This window comes from Cloeon dipterum, chromosome 2 (assembly GCF_949628265.1).
Source record: "Cloeon dipterum chromosome 2, ieCloDipt1.1, whole genome shotgun sequence".
In the NCBI taxonomy this organism is placed as follows: Eukaryota; Metazoa; Arthropoda; class Insecta; order Ephemeroptera; family Baetidae; genus Cloeon; species Cloeon dipterum.
In genome coordinates this window covers 22,521,701-22,540,252 of record NC_088787.1, presented here as the reverse complement: position 1 = coordinate 22,540,252, position 18,552 = coordinate 22,521,701, and the positions used below count along the sequence as shown (strand labels likewise).

Here is an 18,552-nt window from a genome sequence, read left to right as displayed (position 1 = left end):
AATACAACCCCTCAAGGCTGATGAGGTTATTTTTTCCTTGGTCTGGTGCAGCAGCCTCCTCCCTCCCAAGTGCCTCTCATTCATTGCGTCTGCTGGCTGCTCTCGGCGTGCGTTGCATTCGACCTTCCTTCCTTCCTCTGTCGACGACTTCTTCGCTCGCTGCTTCGTCTTGGGCCGAATTTGGCCCGCCGGCTGACGCGGCGAGCAGCGGAGAGAGCGGCGGGGAAGCCGGCTGCCGACTGAGAAAGGCCGGTCCATTTTTTATTTATGAATGAGAAGGAAGTCATTAATTAATAGTTTGTGAGGAAACGATGAATGGAGAGGGAATGGAGCGTAGACCTGCACGCCGCGCTTTTCCACTCGAAACCCCCCCGTGTGCGAAGAGAAACGCATCCCCTGTCTGGCTTACTAATACTAAAAGATGGATTGGTTTCGCAAAACAAACAGCCGAGAATTATTTTCATCTTTGTTATTATTATAATTAATATTACATTAAATGTTTTTTTATTTATGTACAGTTTTGTAAAACAAAGATTTATTACATTTTTCATCATCTCTCTTACAATCTGACGACTTCTGTAAGCAGCATGCCTTTGACATTACACAGTGGTGTGTGTTTGTGTAGCAATAAAACACGATCGTTTTGCGCATCATAGAAATATAGAGCTGGCGGGCGAGTTGCGTTTGTAATTTTTCGTTTGGGTTATCAATCTCTCTCTCAATTCGTGACAGCAAAAATCAAAAGAAATTTCGTCCACTTTCAAATTTGATGTTGTTGTTGTTGAGTTTGGAAGGGTAAAATAGCAGCAAGGGGAAACTATAGCTTGTCGCATTACAAGTTACAAAATAATGTATGAATGATTAGGGTAGTAGTTGGTAGTAGTAGTGGTAATAATATCTCTATATTACATCTCCTTCTTTGTGAAATTGGCGTTTCTTTTTTGCCTTTTTGTTTAATAGTTTCGTCGAAATCGCACGATTATTAACCATTTAGCCAACAAATAATGAGAGTGTGTGTGTGTGAATGTGAGAATGACAATGAGCAGATGAGAGTATCATAACAAGTAGGTCAAAAATATATAGTAATCCAACAAGCAACAATTTTTCATCTCTATTTGAATTCACTTGTTCAATATCGGTTCTCGGTGCGCGCTTCGATTTAAAAAAAGCTGGCACTCGGTCTGTAGCGTGTGATTTGCGTGATATAAATATGAAATTCAGAAAAGAATGCGGATATATCATTGCGTCTGACTTTTATTTTTCCACCGAGAGGGCACACAAAAGAAAGACGTAAAGAAAGTGTGTACAACCGCTGTTCGTTTTACCAGTCAAGGAGACGAATGTTCACAAGAAATCTGCTTTTTATATATTCCACTCTCCTCTTACTTAGTTCTCCTCATCTTTGCTTAAATCATCTTAATGAGATATACATACAGTAAAGACCTGGCATTCCGCAATAACACAATCATACTTTTTTGCCGCAGACTAGATAATACTGGGGGAATATAAAAAATAGCTTTCTTTCATCTGAGTGTTTTACAAATTTAAATAACGCACACCAACTTTTGCTTCCGCTTGCTTTCTCCGTTTTTTAGACATCGTGTTTTGTTTCGTCGTACGCATTAATTAATCCGACAATATAAGTCCGTTTTTCAATAGTTTCATTTCATTTTTTGTTTCTCTGGACGCAGCAGCCCCCGTGAGAGGGAAGAGGGGGCGCCCCGCGGCGCCGCCGCCCACGTTTAAGACGTTGCGGTTGGGAGTCTTCGAGCTTCAGTAGTATTTAAAGTCTAACAAGACTAGCATACGATAATTAATAAAAACAAGACTCGTTGCTCGCACTTTCCGTATTACTAAACCGAGGAAGACTTCTAAAATGCAACCAGCTAATAATTTAAATACACATTAATTAAATAAGAGCGGGAAGAGTTACGTAGAAAAGGGTAGAAAGGGGAGCAAGCAGTTCGCGGCGGGACGTCTTTTCCGATTTTCGATCGGGAGCTGCTGGCGGCCTGCGATTGATAAACACAGACAAAATATCAGAGACAGTGGAAACCGCCCGCCCGTTCGTGAAGAAAATTGGCATCTATTTTGTTTGTTCAACAGCATTAGTCAGAAGCGGACAAAGAACTGCTACTTTTGATTTGACTTCTGAGAGGCAGGTTTATTACAATAAGTAAAAATATAGAGGACTTTTTGAGACTTGTGTACTTTGCATTCTAATGTTCGCATTAAAAAATGATGAGAGCCACCCGCGTTCGTAACAATTCAATCAATATAGAATAATAATAACCATCATTATCATCAACTCAACAAAATAGCAGTAAAAAAGTGGTCGTATCAGAAATGGCGTTTACAGGCGAGAGTGGTTGATTGGTTGATTGCGTGTTTGTTTGTGGTTTTTAAATGCACAATGCTGTAGTACTTTTAATTACGTAACACAATAAGATAGGATAGATTCGATACATTTAGACAAAAAAATTATCATCAGAGCGTGAAGAAGTAAAGAAATGGGCGGGAATCAACAACAACAAACGCGCGAGTGTGTATGTGTTTGATTTTGGCGACGAAAGAAAAAAAGAGTAGGTTGGCTTGCTTAATTGATCATCTTTTTACTTGTTTCTTTCTCTCAGCAGTTTTAAATCCCTGATAACACAATATATGATCGACGCACGTTGACGCGAAACACTCGAGTAGCAGCAGTTCCGTTTTCGTGTGGGTGTGTAATGTGTGTTTGTGTGTGTGTTTGGATTTTGTGTGTGTGTTCACGTGTTGTGTGTTCGTGAAAGTGTATTATTTGTTTCAGGGTTCGTGTAAGTGTTTGCGTATGTGTTCGTGTGTCTCTACATATCATCATCATCGCGATTCTCATTTTCATATATAATTTAAGTTGTCGGTTTTGAGAGCGTCCGTTTTGCGCGCGCAAAAGCACTAACAAAGGGCTGTAAGGGGGTTGGGCGCAGGGAGGGCAGGGGTCAACACTCGGGGCTCGAGTCGAGCAGCCGTTTGTCGGCGGCGCTGCCGTCAAGCAGCGCCTTGTTGCTGGCGGCCGCCGGGAGGGGGGCGTTGCCGGCCGCGGGGAGGAGCGGCGGCTGCGGTGGCCGGCAGCGGCAGCCGCGGTTGCTGGTCAGCCGGTTGTGCACCGACTCGTAGCCGGCTTTGCACGCCTTAAACGGCCAGTAACACAGGAGGCAGGGCAGCACGATGCTGAGCGCGGTCAGGCAGCCCCAGCGGGCGCATGCGCGCGGCGCTGCGCACGAGCACGGCTCGTCCGCGCACGGCGCGCTACCGTCGTCGCGCTCGTAGTCTTTGGAGCAGTGGTAAAAGAAAGCCTTGGCACAACAGAGGCAACTGCAGTAGTCCACCAAGGCCGCCGGCGAGCAGTACACGTTATTGTTACACAGCCAGCGCTCGGGCAGCGCTCTGGGGCTACGGCACGCGTTGCACTTGCACTCGCCGCACTCGGGGCAGATGCCTGGCTTGTCGCCGTCGACGCCGCCGGCCGAGGCCGACACGCACTCGGCGGCGGCCTCCGCGGAAGACTTCTTGCGCGGCTGCTTGGTGACCACCTGCTGAGGCGGCGGCCGCTTGGCCGCCGTCGGCAGGGGCAGGCGCGCGGGTTGGCGCGGTCCCGTTGACTGCGCATGCCCGGCTCGACTAGGGGGGCGGGGAGGTGCCGAGTCGCTGCGCAGCGGCGCCTCCACATAATCGTTGGCGACCCGCTCGCCGTCTGGACGCGGCTGCGCGAGGCTGACCGCCTCCTGCGGGCTGCTGCGCCTCGGGAGCAGCGGCTGCTGCTGCTGAAGCTGCTGCTGCGTGCGCAGGCCTCCTCCGCCGACGACGCGGTGCACTTGAGGTAGCGACGACGGGGCGGCTGCTGCTGCGGCTAGCGACGGACGTGCGGCGGACGCGTTTCCATGCAGGGCCATGGATCTTCTTCGCACCAGCTCGCGGCTCAATGCGCCCAGCGACACCGAGCTGCTGCCGACGCAACCACGCCCCTCGTCTCGGGCGTTTCTTCTTCTGATTCTGCTGCTGTTGCTGAAGCCTTCCTCGGCTCGCGGTGACGACGGTTGCTCTCGATGGCGGCTCGGCCCACGTTCTTCTTCAGCATGGCCCGCCAGGAGCAAGGCATCGCTCCGCCACTGCTGCTGCTGCTCTGGCTACCTGTGCAGGCCGTCCTCCAGCCGCATAGCATCAGCAGCACTCCATTGGCACCTGCAACAAGAGCACACACGACACGCGTTAATACATTAGCTTCCAACACAGAAATAATGAGACAGGGGAGCAAGGGGCGCTGCACTGCGTCCGACGCAACGTCCTCCCGCAGCAGCAGCAGCAACAGCAGATTGCTTTGTTTGCCGCACACCGCACACACGGTCGCAATCAATAAATCCATCATCAATTAAAATCAATTGCCGCCCTTGACTGTACTCCTTTGTTGTTCGCATTAAAATGCCATCACGGACGAACAAACGAGCCATCGTGGGCAGGGTTTATCGCGCGTTTCATAACGCCCGCAGAAGCGCGTTCGTTTCGCACTCTCGGCGCAAGACAATCGACCTCTCTTTCCTTTCCACCTTGCGACATTTGCAATGATCGCGAGCACCTCAATCAAACGAGGAGGACACAATGTCGCGCGCGCAAAACCTACGACCGCACTACTATTAATATCCCGGGACGAAAGAAACACCTTTCTAGCGCGAGCGCTCAAGTACGCGTGTCTTGCCCAACGAGCACGCCGCATTTGCATTTGCCTATCAATACACCCGAGAGTGGTGCCCACGCGCGCGTTGGACGTGTACCACCGCCTTTGTGTGTTGCTCCAGCAGCTACACCCTTAAGATCGAGAACAACAACTTTCTCTGGCTCGCTCCTGTGAAAATCCCGCCCTATCGTTTGGAAAAAAGTCGGCCGCAATTGAAAAAAAGCATCAACCGATCCGGCTAGACCGGCCAAGTGCGTGCAAAATCGCGCAATTAATAAACGGCATCTCGCGCTGCTCAAGAACAGCTCACGCACGCTGCAGCAAAGAGTGTTTATCGCGCTCACGATGGAATTACACCGTCTCTCATTCTTGAGCACTCGGTTCACGCACACACAATGTTGCTCAATTGAGCGGCAGCCGCACTGTTTGAGAAACAAGGAGTGGTCAGCAGCGAGCGAGAGCAATTCAACGCGCACGCCGATCGTTTTTTCATTAACTCCGTAGCAGCAGCAGAAGCGGCGGCGGCGGCGGCAGAGACGGGTTAAAAATAACAGCCGTCGTTGACGAGGTCGGAAGGATCAGCCAGCACATCCTACTCATGATTTCTAATTGCGTGCCGGCTCAAAATAAAATGAGAGAGCGAGAAAAAATAACGGGTGCGTCCGATGGCGCTGAAAAATCCGACCGGATTCACTGTGAGAAGTGCTGAGGAATGCGTCCCGCTTATCAGCGACGATTGACTGCACTGCTGCTGTGAATTGAATCAGCGAGCCAGGACGGCCATCACCGACCGGCATGACTTCATATTTGTATTTATAATTCATTATCGGGCGCTGATAAGAGACGAGCCGCGTAAGCACACATACTCTCTGATTTTTCTCTTTCATCCGGCGGCCTCGATCGCTTTCTCCGATTCGGATTCGATGCCGGATTCCTCCGGGATGGATATTATAATCGGGGCAGCGAGGGTTCATTCAAAACATTCAGTCTGGGAGACGACGAAAAGCAGCATTAAAAAGAGTGAGTGAGAGAGAGAGAGAGAGAGAGAGAGAGAGAGAGAGAGAGAGAGAGAGAGAGAGGAGAGCGAGCTGCCGCTGCTCGGTTGAGAACATCTGCTCTTTTTCTGGTTGCCAGGCAAGTCTAGGTGCAGGTAGGGCGGCAGGTAGAATGTTCTACCTTTTTCAACTGGTTTCCCTGGCATCAATGATCAAGCAGCACGGAGAGGCAGCGACGCCAGGTACGCGGCCGGCGGACGAAAAACGGCGACGATCGAAAAAAGGAAATGGGAGGATTGCGAGGAAAAAATCGACTGTCCTTGGGATCGTGCCGCGAGTGTACACGCACAAATATTCACCGGTGTTTGCACGGCAGAATCGCATGTAAACACGGGGCCCGCTTATCAGCGACTTCATTCATAATTGCCGGCGTGCAGGCGCGGGCGCTGGCGACTTCCGGTGCGCTAGCATTTTCCGAGAAAAAGAGAAACAATCCCGGTCAATTGGAGCAGCAGAAAGAGACACGCGGCGACCGCAATTTTCGACTGGAAGGGTTGCGAGCCCGAGAAGAGGCTGCTTGAAACCTGAGCCGCGCTTGCTTTTTAAGCGACCCAGCTGTCTGGCTTGACTGACGTTTCGTGTGTGATATAAAACGGAATGTCAATTCCACAGAAAAGTGCGGTGGAAGGTGGACGGCCGCAAACTTCGGCGAAGCCGCCGTTTTTTCTGACTGCCCGATTGTTCGGCGCTGAACACAAAGTTTCCAACTCTGCTCGTCCATTCATCGCAAGTTCCTTCCTGCTGCCGCCTAATGAAAACACCGGACGTGGGTAGGCGATAAAAAGTGAAAAAAGCACTTCAAAAGTGCGAATCGCTGGTTGTCGCGAGGAAATTTGCCGCCTCATTCCACCTGCCTTGTGTCGGCGTTTCGAAAACGATTCTGAATATTCTGCCCAACCAACACATTAGTTGAAAATGTATGCCAAAGCAATTTCCTTAGTGCAGCGAGAGTGAGAAATAACTTGTCTGCCGCCCTGCTCTCCTACGGTGTAGATATTTCATAATAATAATATTGTTATTAATAATCCTCTAGGGAAAATTCGAGGCTGTGATAACCTTCAGCGCGAGTGCTGCCACTGAGACACCAGTCGGTCCGACAGCCAGGCAAATAAATAATACCCGGCGCGCTGGATAAACATTAAAAATCTAAAAAAAGAGGCCGGGCCAGGCTTATTCAAATAGACGTGCGTGGCAAACTGGCGTACGGGCAAATGGCCTTTGGAAATTGTAAACGTCTTAAGTGTTTAAGTAAAGCAATTAAAAGATAAATATCTGTCATAGCCATTCAGTTAATTAAAACAGAGACATTACAGTCAATTATCCAGATTAGATTCTCGTTTAACCCACATTAATTTTCTTTTATTAAAATTTAGGTCGCTACAATTTCTGCATACATCATGAAAACGATTTCATCCAGCACGTGGTTCGGCCAAAGCAAAAATTTTCACGTTTCTGGTTTGATCTAGTTCCAATTAGCCACGAATTGAATTGAGCAAGATGGTCGAAATTGATTGAGTTGGAAAAGAGCCGGGCGCGCTGAATACAAATGAATGGCCGTGTGTCCGAGTTCGCTCGCTCGCTCGCTTAGTCGATTGGGGTTAAATGCAGCAGCGGCTGCTGCCGCGGCTCACTTCCGGTTGTCACGCCGCCACATCTTAACGGATATTAATGAATTAACCTCGTTAATGGCGCTTGCGACAGCAGCAGCAGCGGCCGCCGCCGCCACCACGCCATTCATGCACACGCTCGCTATTTTCGGCGATAATTCGGCACGATCGCCGCAAGTCTCAAGTGCAACGCGCGCGGCCCTGCCCCAACACGAGCGAGACCACCCCGCTGGCTGGCCGCGAGTAAAGGGGAAGCGAACGGCTGGTCAATAATAATGAGGGGTGCACATTTCATTCATGCGGCGAACCCCCATTCAAGGTGGAGATTGATTCAAGGCCCACAAAGAAATTCCGTACGCACTCGGCAGGCAGGAAGTCGCCTTCGGCCTCAATTTTTTTCCACGCTTTTTTATTGCTCCGAATTTATTTGTTTCTGCGTTTAATGAATTTTGCTAATTTGTTGACTCCCAATCGAGATTATAGAGGAATTAAAACGAGTCGACGGCGGCTCTGCGGCATTAGAAACGTGGCGGGGTGGAGTCAAGGCAGGGACCGGTTTTCGGAAATTTGGGCCTTTTGCGGTTTGGAATTTCGGGTGGGTCAGCTTGAATTGCGCCTCGTGCGTCGGGTCATTGGGAACTCGAGATCTAAATGACCGCGAAACGATCGTACCGAGTATCTGTGTCCATTTCCGGTGTTGAATGGCGAGCGAAAAAACGTGTAATTCATGTTTGAGTTGCGCTACCAGTGCGCTGCAATGCAGGCCTTCGGTTCGCAAACAGGATATGACATCCACGGCATTTCAGAATTAAATTCCTAGTAACAGTAGGTTCGTGAATCTCGCATCCGATTTAGAAACTAATTGCGAATATACCAAAGCACTCGCCCGAATGCGATGCGGTTTGAATGAAATCGCGAGTAAAATGCTGGGAACTGCTAGCGGCCCATTCATTCGTGCGGGACTTTTTTCGTCGAAGGCCCTCGCGCGGGACGGCCGGGACGTGGCAGCGGCCAGGCATTTTGGAAAGGCGCGCGTGTTGGCGCGTTCATTGAGTAAGCTGGTGAATGGGTCGGGCTCAATGGCGGCCGGACGAGCTAGACGACTTACAGTCACGAAAATGCTGGGGCGTCGCACGCTGGGGCTGAGACGGCTGGACGCGGCTGCGGTGGCGGCGTCGGACGGGCACATTCCCACTGGACAGACACACGTGACACGGCACTGCACACTGGTTTCGGCGGCTGACTGAGTGAGCGAGCGACAGTGAGAGAGAAAGAGAGCTAGCACCGTGTATCCTGGTGGCTGCTGCCGGACACTTTAGCGCGCTCAGCTCGGACGGGACGGTGGCTGCGCCTGTCCGGGCGGGGTCGGCACTCGGGACGAGCGGCCGGCGGACGATTCGGCCGCCGCCTGGCACACCTGGCGCTGCTTCAGGGGCGAGAAAGGCGTCGCGCTGCGCCGACACAGATCTGCTCGCGCGGACAATTGCTCGTCGACTGAGCCTGTCGGACGGGCTGCTGCGCGCCGTGCGCAGGCCCGGCGCAGAAGCGGCTGCAGGGGAGGGCGGCGTTGCCACGACGCGCCGTCCTACCTGCCGAGGCACGCCGGCCATGTGAACACAGACGCCTGCACTGGGCCCGACCGACCGACACACGCGGCCTGCCTGCCCCGGCCGGCCGTTCGCGCAGCCAGCAGCCGCGGCGCCTAACGCCTCTGCCCTTCCGGCGCCTTTTCCACGCAAACGCGCGGCCTCTTTCTGCACATTTATAATGCTCGGCGCTGCTTTTTTGCGCTGCTCGCCGTCCCAGATTAATTGTGCGAGTGTGCAAAGCCCAGGCGCCGCCGCACTCTCCGTCCGACTTTCTGGCTACGCATCCTAGCGCGCTTGGCGCCTTTTCTGCCAGCTCGCCGTAAAAGGAATTTTCTCTTATTCTGCCAGACTTTCCGTCAAATCAGAATTTCTGCCCACGGCACCCATTGAAAAAATACAACGCATTTTGCACGCCTTTACATTCGTCACGCCGAGCTTTAACCAAGTTTCCGCTCCTAAAGCCACTCTGCCGCTATTATCTAATCATGAGGCGAAAAGTTTGAAAAAATTTCCTGGAATATTCTCTTCCATTATGAAGACATTTGTGAACAGTGATGTACTTGATGGTGCTGAGATACTTCAAGCAAAATTAAAACAGACGATGATTAGCCAACTCAGCTCTTCTTGAAAAAACAAAATAATAATTATTTGAGTGGAGAAAAACTCAAAACCGCAACTAAATTCTTCTTTGAAAGCATGGCTGATTCATCCAAGTGCAAATGAGCGATTAATGAGCGCAAATCAGTAATTCCACGGCCGATTATGCAAATTAACCTTGGCCAGATCATTTTCTAGCAGTACAGAAAATCATTGGCAAGCAACTCTTGGCTTGTTTACGCCGCGGCCACATCCTCTCCATTCATCTGGCAGTTCGTTCCGCGCGCAGGCATCGAATATTATAAATGTGTTTTTCTCAGCGGCGTCAGATCGATTTCCGCTCGAAAACAATCCGCCGTCAGTGTCTGTTCCAAAGAGCGAGAGAGAGAGAGAGAGAGAGAGAGAGAGGCACGGATGGAGCTGGCAAACAACACACAAAGCAACTCTCGCAATTGAATAAGAAGAAATATTAGCACTTTCTCAGCACTGCCGAGTGTGTGTCTCTCTCTCAATCTCGCGGTTGCTTCGATACAACCGGATAAGACCTTAATTACACGTGGGGCATCAATCATGGAAATGCACCGGAGGAGTGAGAACGAAACTCTCATTTCCATTGAATCGTGCCTGCCGCCGGTGCCTAGCTGGCCGTTTTATCAAAAAGCGTCATGCACCCACCGGCGTTGGCTGCTGAATTATTATCATTTCTAATAATGGCAGCCGAGTGAACGAGCGCGGCTGCTGCTCATCTTTTTTATTCCTTATCGCTACTGTATGATAATTATTTTGACCTCGTGCGTGTTATGATGAATGAATTAGGAAGTCTGCCTCCGTGGCGCGGCGGCGGCACCGCACCGGCAACGTATGACACAAACGTGCACCGCGTTGCCGCCGCCGCTGACTTTTTGTTTCCGTTCATTGTTGCGGCCGCTGCTCGCGAGAAAGAAGAAAATCTCCATTCAGTAGACGTGCCATTAATATTTATCACGTCTACCTTCGCGCAGTTGCGTTTTTCCGCGCCGCCGAAAAACACGCTCGGTTCCCGAGTAATCAGCGGTACTAATTAAAAATTGGCAATTGCGAATTCGCTTCCATAGACACCACTGACGTCAAAGACCCGCTTCGGCGAGCGCATTGCTTCGCCGAATTTCGGTTGCGGGACCAGCCCAAATTAGAGAATTGCTCTTTGGAAAGCGCTGCCTGGGTGTAATGTGCTCTGAATTGTTCTGTTCAAACATATTGGAACACAATTCGTCCAGAGGCGAAAAGCTAGATTGAAGAATTTATTGCGAAAGGTGCTCACCGCGGTAATCCCCAAATTCGAGCGTTTATCAAACAGACGTCAATCCTATTTCGCATTTTCCTCAATCAAACGCGTCACTTCGGATTGCGACCGCGTTTTAACTTTATGTGCAATATTTCGTAGAATCGCATTCGAGAAGAGTTCAAGGAAAAGCGAGAAATCCAACACTCGCGTCAAGAGTATACGTACATATAATCAGAGGCGATCATCCGACACCTTTTATTCTCTCTCTTGTTTTCGTGCAATGAAAACACACACTGCGTCCGCTCTCGCTTGCTAATGCACTTTCCGTGTTCGTGATCTCGCGTCTTGTTGCGCGAGAGAACGAGAATCGCTTTCAGTTATGAAATTTCGATCCCAATTTCGATTCTCGCTAGGACTTAACTATTTTACCGCGACCCCTTGATATTTTGTGTTACGTTAGTTTCGGATTGTTTTGACGAATTAGAAAAGTAATGATAGCGCATTGGGGAGTCGCTCTCTCCCATATTCTTTCGCCGATGCTCATCAAAGGCATCCGCGAAAGCATCCTCATCGGCGATCGAGTATTTGATTGAAATATGAGGTTAATGTTTAAAACAGCGTCGTCGTCTCCCCACAACGTCCTTGACTATATTGCTCGCGGTAAAATGTGCACTCGATTTTCTTTCCCTGCTCTTTCTTTTTCTCTATGGTCGGAATCTCTAGTGTTCGCACGCTGGCTCGGACAAGGTAATTGTGCTCGCTCGCTCGGCTCTTTTCATGTGCGGACGATGTTGGACAAAGGAGCGGTGTGAATTCTTTTTTAGAAACTCCGACAAATCTGCTCTCTAAAATCCCTGGGCCACAATGCCTTAAAAACATGTGCGTGTTAGGGGCGCTGAACCACATGGTTGAAAAAAATGACTTATTTAGATAGGAATTTTAGGAAACGAGGGTCTATTTTTTAAAATATTCTGGGTCACTCTTTTCAGGAAGCATTATGTCTTTTCTACCCTCAGGCCAGATGAGGTCCTGCATAAAGAAAAGAATAAAAGGATTTTCTGCTTTCAAACTGGACGCAGATTTTTAGAACAAATTTCTTAACACGAAGTTGAGTGAATTCACCATTGTTTCCCAACTTTTCGGTGCAGTTTACTCTTTGTCCAAGTAATTTACAAAATTTCTTTTTAGCAAAATTATAGAGCGTCTAAATTGGGCAACAATCTGGTCTGGGTGAGCGGGTGGGCCGCTTGCAAGAGGTGGCACTGCTCGTGACGCCGCCTGGTGGTGCGCGCCGGCACTCGAGTCGGACGTTTTTATGAATGGGCCTCAGATAAGGGGGAGGTTGATTGACTGATGGCTGCGAGGAGAGCGAGAGAGCCAACAACGCAGGCCGCAGCCCCAGCCAGGCCAGCTCGCTCGGACACGAACGCTCTCGCCCGCTCAGCTCGCTTCCTCCTCTCTCGATAAACAATTGCAAAAACGTTTTATTTTTCGTCGGGCGTGCGAAAAGCGCACGAGAATGTTCGGTCGGCGGATCGAGTGTGTATGTTGTTGCACAGTTCATTCATTAAAAAAGCCATTAAAACACACCGAGCGAGCTAGCTGGACATGCGTTTGCTTGGCCTTCTTACTTAACCTTCGTGTTCGTTGTATTTTTAGCCGCGCGTCCTGTTTAATAAGCGGCACTGCTGGCTGGCGACTGTTTGTGTTTGTGCATCTAACGTCGGACGCCGGGACGGACGAGCGCACGCGAAGGCGGCCGCCACTTGGCTCCAATTAAACAGCACACCGCGCCCGCTTCCTACTTATTCGCTGCTCAGAATTCTCAATCGGATTCCAGCTAGTTTGCTCGAAATTTGAGAGCGCAACAGTTTTTCTAAAGCTGATCTTTTCGAGTCATTTCGTGAGGAGAGGTCAACGACCGATCTCGTCCAACAAAACAGTACCACCAGGCGATGCTGCGAGTGGCAAAGCGTTCGAGAAAGCCAGAAAGCTGGCCGGCGACGTCGTTTGTATATATGTGAAGGGTCTAGGGCGCGGTGTGGAGCAGGAAATGACGTCAAAAGACGACTTCTTATTTCGCTCTGCTGGCTGGCCGGCCGCCAGGTTTCGCGCGATCTGCAATAGACTGCGGCTTGTTACGTCCGCGAAGGCAGCCGGCCAGGTGCTTTTCACCTTTGATTGGTTTGTGCAGCAGCATCTGCCAGCGGCGTTTGAATGAAATCCTCGAGGTAGGCAATCCGCCCGCCAGCTGATGCCACAATTAAATAATGCTGTCAGGAATCGGCCCGAGACGAGAGACGCTGGGCGCAGCACCTGCCGTATGCTCGAATCACACTCAAACGCAGACCGCGGGGGAAGCGAGTTGTTTCCACTTTTTATTCGGCTCTTTGCTCGACGGATGAGTGATTTTGTCTGGAAAAGAGTTGTTTTTTTCTTTGTGCGCCCACCGGATGGGATTTCGTTAGCGCCGTGGGAAATGAGTTTGCTTGCGTGAGATGCTCGGTGCTCAGAGGAAAATGCACCTGTTCTTATGAATGAGCCAGGCCAGGTGTTTTCTGACTGTAGCAACAAGAAAAAAAGAAAGAAATAAAACTCTTTCGGTTTGATCAATCCCAATTTTTTTCCACCTCGGGGATAAAAGTTAGTATTCCGAAAGCAGGGACTCGTTTTAAATATCGCGAGGAGGAGGAAATCGAGCTGAAACTCGTTGTGCTGCTCTTTCATCATCAATTCATCTCGCGGCCTGCTGGCAAGCTGTGTAAAAAGCCGTGTGTGTGTGCGCGCACCAAGCAGCTTTTCCAGCAGCAGTCAGTCAGTCGGAGCAACCTGATATCTTGACTGCTGCTTCTGCCACAGGAAACTTGAAAACAGTATATATATTTTTTTATTTTTTGCTGCTGCCCCGAGGAACAGCGCGCAGACAATAAAGCAGCAGCGCGCCGAGAAACAACGCACGTGTATTTATCTTCTCGTTCGCCCTGCGCGCCTTCTGTGCACACACACACACACACACACACACACACACACACACACACACACACACACACACACACACACACACACACACACACACTCACAAATTTACGGCCCCAACAGGAGGAATTTGATTAAAGCAATTTTCTTGCTGGCAATTTCCTTTCGACACCAGCGGCGGCGATGGCAGTTTCCTCCGCGGCGTGCAGGTATGCGAGAATTTTTGCATCTGTGCGCGCCGACAGGATATTGAACGCGAAGACGCTGCCTCTTTGATTATTTCCTGCTGCATGCCGCTCGCTGATGTGAGAGGAAGCGTCTTTCCCGACGAGATGCTGCGCCGTGGATGACGATGGTTTGTGTTTTTTTTTCTTTAAAAAAATATCGTCTCCAGAAGTGGCGGGCATTCTCAGAATCGTGCTTTGGTTTCGGTATTTTTAGAAATGTGCCGGAATCGAGACCGTCTCGTCAAGTTTATATAAGTGGTGGCGCGTCTCCGCGCTGGAATGAATTAAGCGGCCGAGGAATTTTCGAACTTGAATAACTGGTCAAGATCTCTTTTGCAATTTTGGACAAAAATCATGGCTGCTCTTTACGGAAATATGTGATATTGCCTTTCTTCACCGCATCTCTTTTTTAGTAGTTGATTGACCTCAAAAAGAAGGCAAACAGGAAAAATTTAACAAGTGTTATGTTAAGACCATAAACTTGATAAGATTCGTATCTGTGTTTCATTCAGGCAATTCGATTGTGACTCATGCTAAACCGCACCCGATATTACAATAAAAAAACTAATCTTAACTAATTGCCCTATAAATTTGTCATTTTAACTTGTGTATATTTTTCCAGCTGATAATTTAATCCAAACAATCAAGCCATATAGAATAAAAATTGGAGTGTTTTCCTTTCTCGCACCTCGACATTTTTGAGCTAATCAATGAATGCATTGAAGAATGTTGTCCCACAGCTATTTTGAGAATTCGGCAATCACAGCAAAAAATCGCAATTAGATCATACAAAACGATTCACACAGATACTCCTTTCGAGCGGGACGGGAGTTATCAAAGGGTCGCAGGAGAGCAAATTGCGCCGCCGAGGTTGTTGGCAGAGAGCGAGAACGAGAAAAAACGACAAGAAATTCGAAGATGTGCGCATACGCTGGTCGTACATACAAATTATTTATCTGTGTGGCGTGAGTGGAAGCGAGAGGCACATAAACACACACACATACATATTTGCGCTGCTTATCTCGTCTGCCAGAGTCAGCAGAGAGGAGTCGAGCGGTACAAATACACACGCACTCATCTAGTCCGCGTTTTTTGCTGGCAAACCCACGCGCTGCTTCCGGTGTTGTGTTTTGCCAATCTCATTTGGCGACTGTGTGTGTGTGTGTGTGATGGCAAATAAAGCAACCATTAATCGCGTACGATCACTTTTTGCCTCCTGCAACGCCGGGCCCAAGCAAACCGACTAACTCACTCCGCTCGCCAGCCGCCGACGATTCCCTTTTTACATCTCGCAACATCTGCTTTTTATTTTCGGGCTTCGCCGGCCATGCGGCCCAGCCGGCACCAATCACGCTCCTTTGTCTCCGTGGTACTTTCGGAAAAGGCTTTTGACTCTGCGGAATTGGCTTTTTGTCTTTTTTTGACGGAGAAAAATGGAACAAGTGCGGAAGACCTAAAAAGCAAGCAGAAAATTGAGTCTGATGCTGGCAAAATATATTTTAGGAATATTAATTAAAACTGGTGTCATTACAGTTGCTTAAATTTTCTCCACTCCCGAAATATATATAAAAAAATGCTTGTTTTCCTCATCATTGATTTGCTCAGTTTTATTGCGTCAAAATTTTCCTTTTTATTTAATATTTCTGGTGTCTCTTTTGAAGAGCTGACAAGAAACATATCTCAGATTTCTCTCATTGGAGGTTCGAAATTCAAGCCTATAATATACGTCAGTTTTGTATGGATTGCGATTTCCGATTCTCTGCACGGTTCTGTGCCTCGTGCTCGATTTGTCCAAGTTGTTCTCACATAAGTGCGTCAGTGTCAGATGTCGATGCAAACTCAATATTCGCCCAGAGTCAGCAAGCATCGCACTCAATTCGAGCGATCATCAGCATTTCCCCGGCAGTGGCTGCCGCCGCACTTCTTTTCGTCCTTGGCTGTGCAAAAATGCCACTCCTCGAAATCGGCACGCAGCTCAGAGCCAGTTTTCCAGCAGTTGCGTTCCTACATACACGTTTTATGTAAGTGTGTGTGTGTGTTTGTGTATATAAATACACAATACGTGTTCTGCGCCGGTCGACTCGATACACACATACGAAATGAAGCAAGAATGGTAAGAAGAAGAGGGAAAAAACTCGTTCTCGACGGCGGCTTCTGCGGCCGCGGTGCGTGTGCGGTGTGGTAATAACCGCGAGCGCGGCCGGCCGGCAACTGCAAATGAACGAAATGCCAAATAGGGACACCGGCTGCTGCTGCTGCTGCTTTGCTGCCGCTGGCTGGCCGCTCTCTGCGGCTCTCATTGATAAATAATGGACAATTTCGAATTGCGTGCAAAACGCTTGGGCGGATGCGGTGACATTGAGTTGACCACTGAATGGAGCAGAGTCGCCGCTTCCTTTTCAGGGCGGCCTACGTGCCGCGTGTGGGTGCCCTTTGCCCATCGTGCGCACTAAGTAAATCCACTTTTCTGCCGCCGCCGTGTGTGAGCGTAATTATGCTCGCGGTGCCGAAGATATGAATGGCACCACACCTAGAGGATGAATAAATAAAAGATTGCGCCGCCCGCCCAACCCATTGCTGCACATTTCACGCGCGCCATGTGGCCCTTTCGCGAGCCGCCGCGGCCCGGACGCTGCGCACTTGGCGACCATTGCCGCTGCTTACGATTCAGCGTGGCAAAAATTATCGTCCGCAGGTGTTTCTCACGCCCTTTTCCTGAACGTTTCAATCATTAACGTCGAATTAGAAAAAGTGTGGAAAATTCGACAATGAGATTGTTGATAAACAACCATTCTAAATTCATCGGAAACAAAATATTGAATGAGTTGAAGGCTGCATTAAGTCGCCAAAGGTAAGTGATGTTTTTAAAGATACAAACTACGATTTAAGGAAAACTTGCGATAAGCAGGAGATTTTATCGATCTTTTTATTGCTCTAGCTTTTTAATTCTTTTTTAACCACTAATCATACTAAAAGGTAAGTTTAACAATTGAAATTCTACAATATTTAAAAAAAAATCATACGTGTCATCTTTACAAGAAAAAGATGGCCTTGACTTCAATTCACAAAAAAAGTTGTGAAGAGCTCTTCAAGTGTAAATAACTTGAAATTGTCAACAAGCTATTTGGCCAGAAAATTTCGAAAATTATGCATATATGAAAAATATTTTTTAATATAATCGGAACCTGCTTTAAATTCTGGTTTAAAGCCAATCTTTTGTTGCGGGGAAAACAGGTTGCATGAAGTTTTCTACTGCTCTAATTCCCTCAATCTAAGAAATTTGAAAAGTTAAACTGGCCACGTGGTGCCTTTCGGATCGGGACACACATATAGCACTCAAACAGTCAGTCATCTCTGCCAAATAACTTGCGGTTCCTACGAGGGCAACGCGCAATATTTCAAACTCTCATTGTCAGTCAAAATGCATCAACCTCTGACGAATGTGAGTCGATTCATGAATTCGCGGCGGAAATCGACGAGTGGGACGGAATTGTGTGCCGTGTGCGCGTCGTCCTCGAAGGTGAGTTGAAAGTCGAAAAGGCGGCATTATACGGATTTATTTCGCGGCAGAATCCGCAAACCAATGAACGGACGGACGCATCGCACGCGTAATTAATGGATAAGACAGCAGGCATCTCGACTCAACGGCCGTAATCGACTTTCAAATCGTCGAGGGTGGGGGGAAATACTCGGCTCGTGACGTCACTCGGGAAATCATGAATGGTGCCGCTGGGACGAGTTATGCAACCCGCTGCACGTTGTCATACATTATCACCATCACCTATTCCACGGGGTGCCGACCCGCCGAATTCCGGAATTTCCTTCCGTGCGCGGCACACGCGAGTAGCCGGCGGAGCGGAAGTTGGAGGCGGCGGCGCCTACCGGTTCACGTGACGTCACGCGCGGAAAATTTATGAATGGAGCGAGCGGCCAACGTGGGCACTCATTTCCAGCCTGCATTTCCCGGAATGGGGACCGCGGGGGTGGGTCGGAAGGGTGAAAACAAATGTCAGTGGAACTTACCTCGCACGCCGAGTTAAGGAATTCGTATCTGGGAGATGCGTGTGTGTGTGTGTATATATCCAAAGCGGGTGGCTCGTAATCCAAAAAACACTGGACAATTCACCACGTCACTGCACGGAGCACATGTACCGGAAAATTCGACAATTCGGCACTGCCGGTCGGCGGAAATCGACGCTGCGGCGGCACTCTAAGACTCGGTCGGCCGAGAGAGCGGAGTCGACGCCTGGTTGCCGTGCTATGGTGCGGCTGGTAAAGCAATGAAACGAACGAAGTGGCCCAGCCTCGCTCACAGCCGCCAAGCCCTCGGCGCTCGGCGGCGTTGCAACCTCCTCCTAATTTCCGCCTACGACCGGCTTGAGTGCGACGCCGCCACCACATCTCGCGCGTAAGGACGGTAGACACACGCACACACGGGATACGCCAATGGATTTGGATCCAAGTTTCTCGACTGTCAAATGAACAACAATCGGATCCAACAATCAAAATAAATGTCGGTTCATTGTTCT

The 18,552-nt window shown here is 49.2% G+C and overlaps 1 protein-coding gene across 2 annotated transcripts; it reads right to left on the bottom strand.

The window, feature by feature from the left end:
• Positions 1 to 454: 454 nt before the first annotated feature.
• sty (sprouty) lies at positions 455 to 18,315 on the bottom strand. 2 transcript variants are annotated; one of them, XM_065477279.1, is made up of 2 exons: positions 18,047 to 18,315; positions 455 to 4,218 (listed from the first exon to the last, which is right to left on the bottom strand). In XM_065477279.1, the coding sequence occupies exon 2, from the start codon at positions 3,927 to 3,929 to the stop codon at positions 2,976 to 2,978; it is 954 nt and encodes a 317-aa protein (XP_065333351.1). In that variant the 5' UTR covers positions 3,930 to 4,218; positions 18,047 to 18,315; the 3' UTR covers positions 455 to 2,975. The 2 variants fall into 2 exon arrangements, with proteins under 2 accessions (XP_065333351.1, XP_065333350.1); XM_065477278.1 differs by lacking the exon at positions 18,047 to 18,315 and adding an exon at positions 8,479 to 8,879.
• Positions 18,316 to 18,552: the final 237 nt, after the last annotated feature.

Bases quoted from the DNA above. Each gene is read 5' to 3' on its own strand.
- sty (XM_065477279.1), bottom strand. From the start codon at position 3,929: ATGGCCCTGCATGGAAACGCGTCCGCCGCACGTCCGTCGCTAGCCGCA.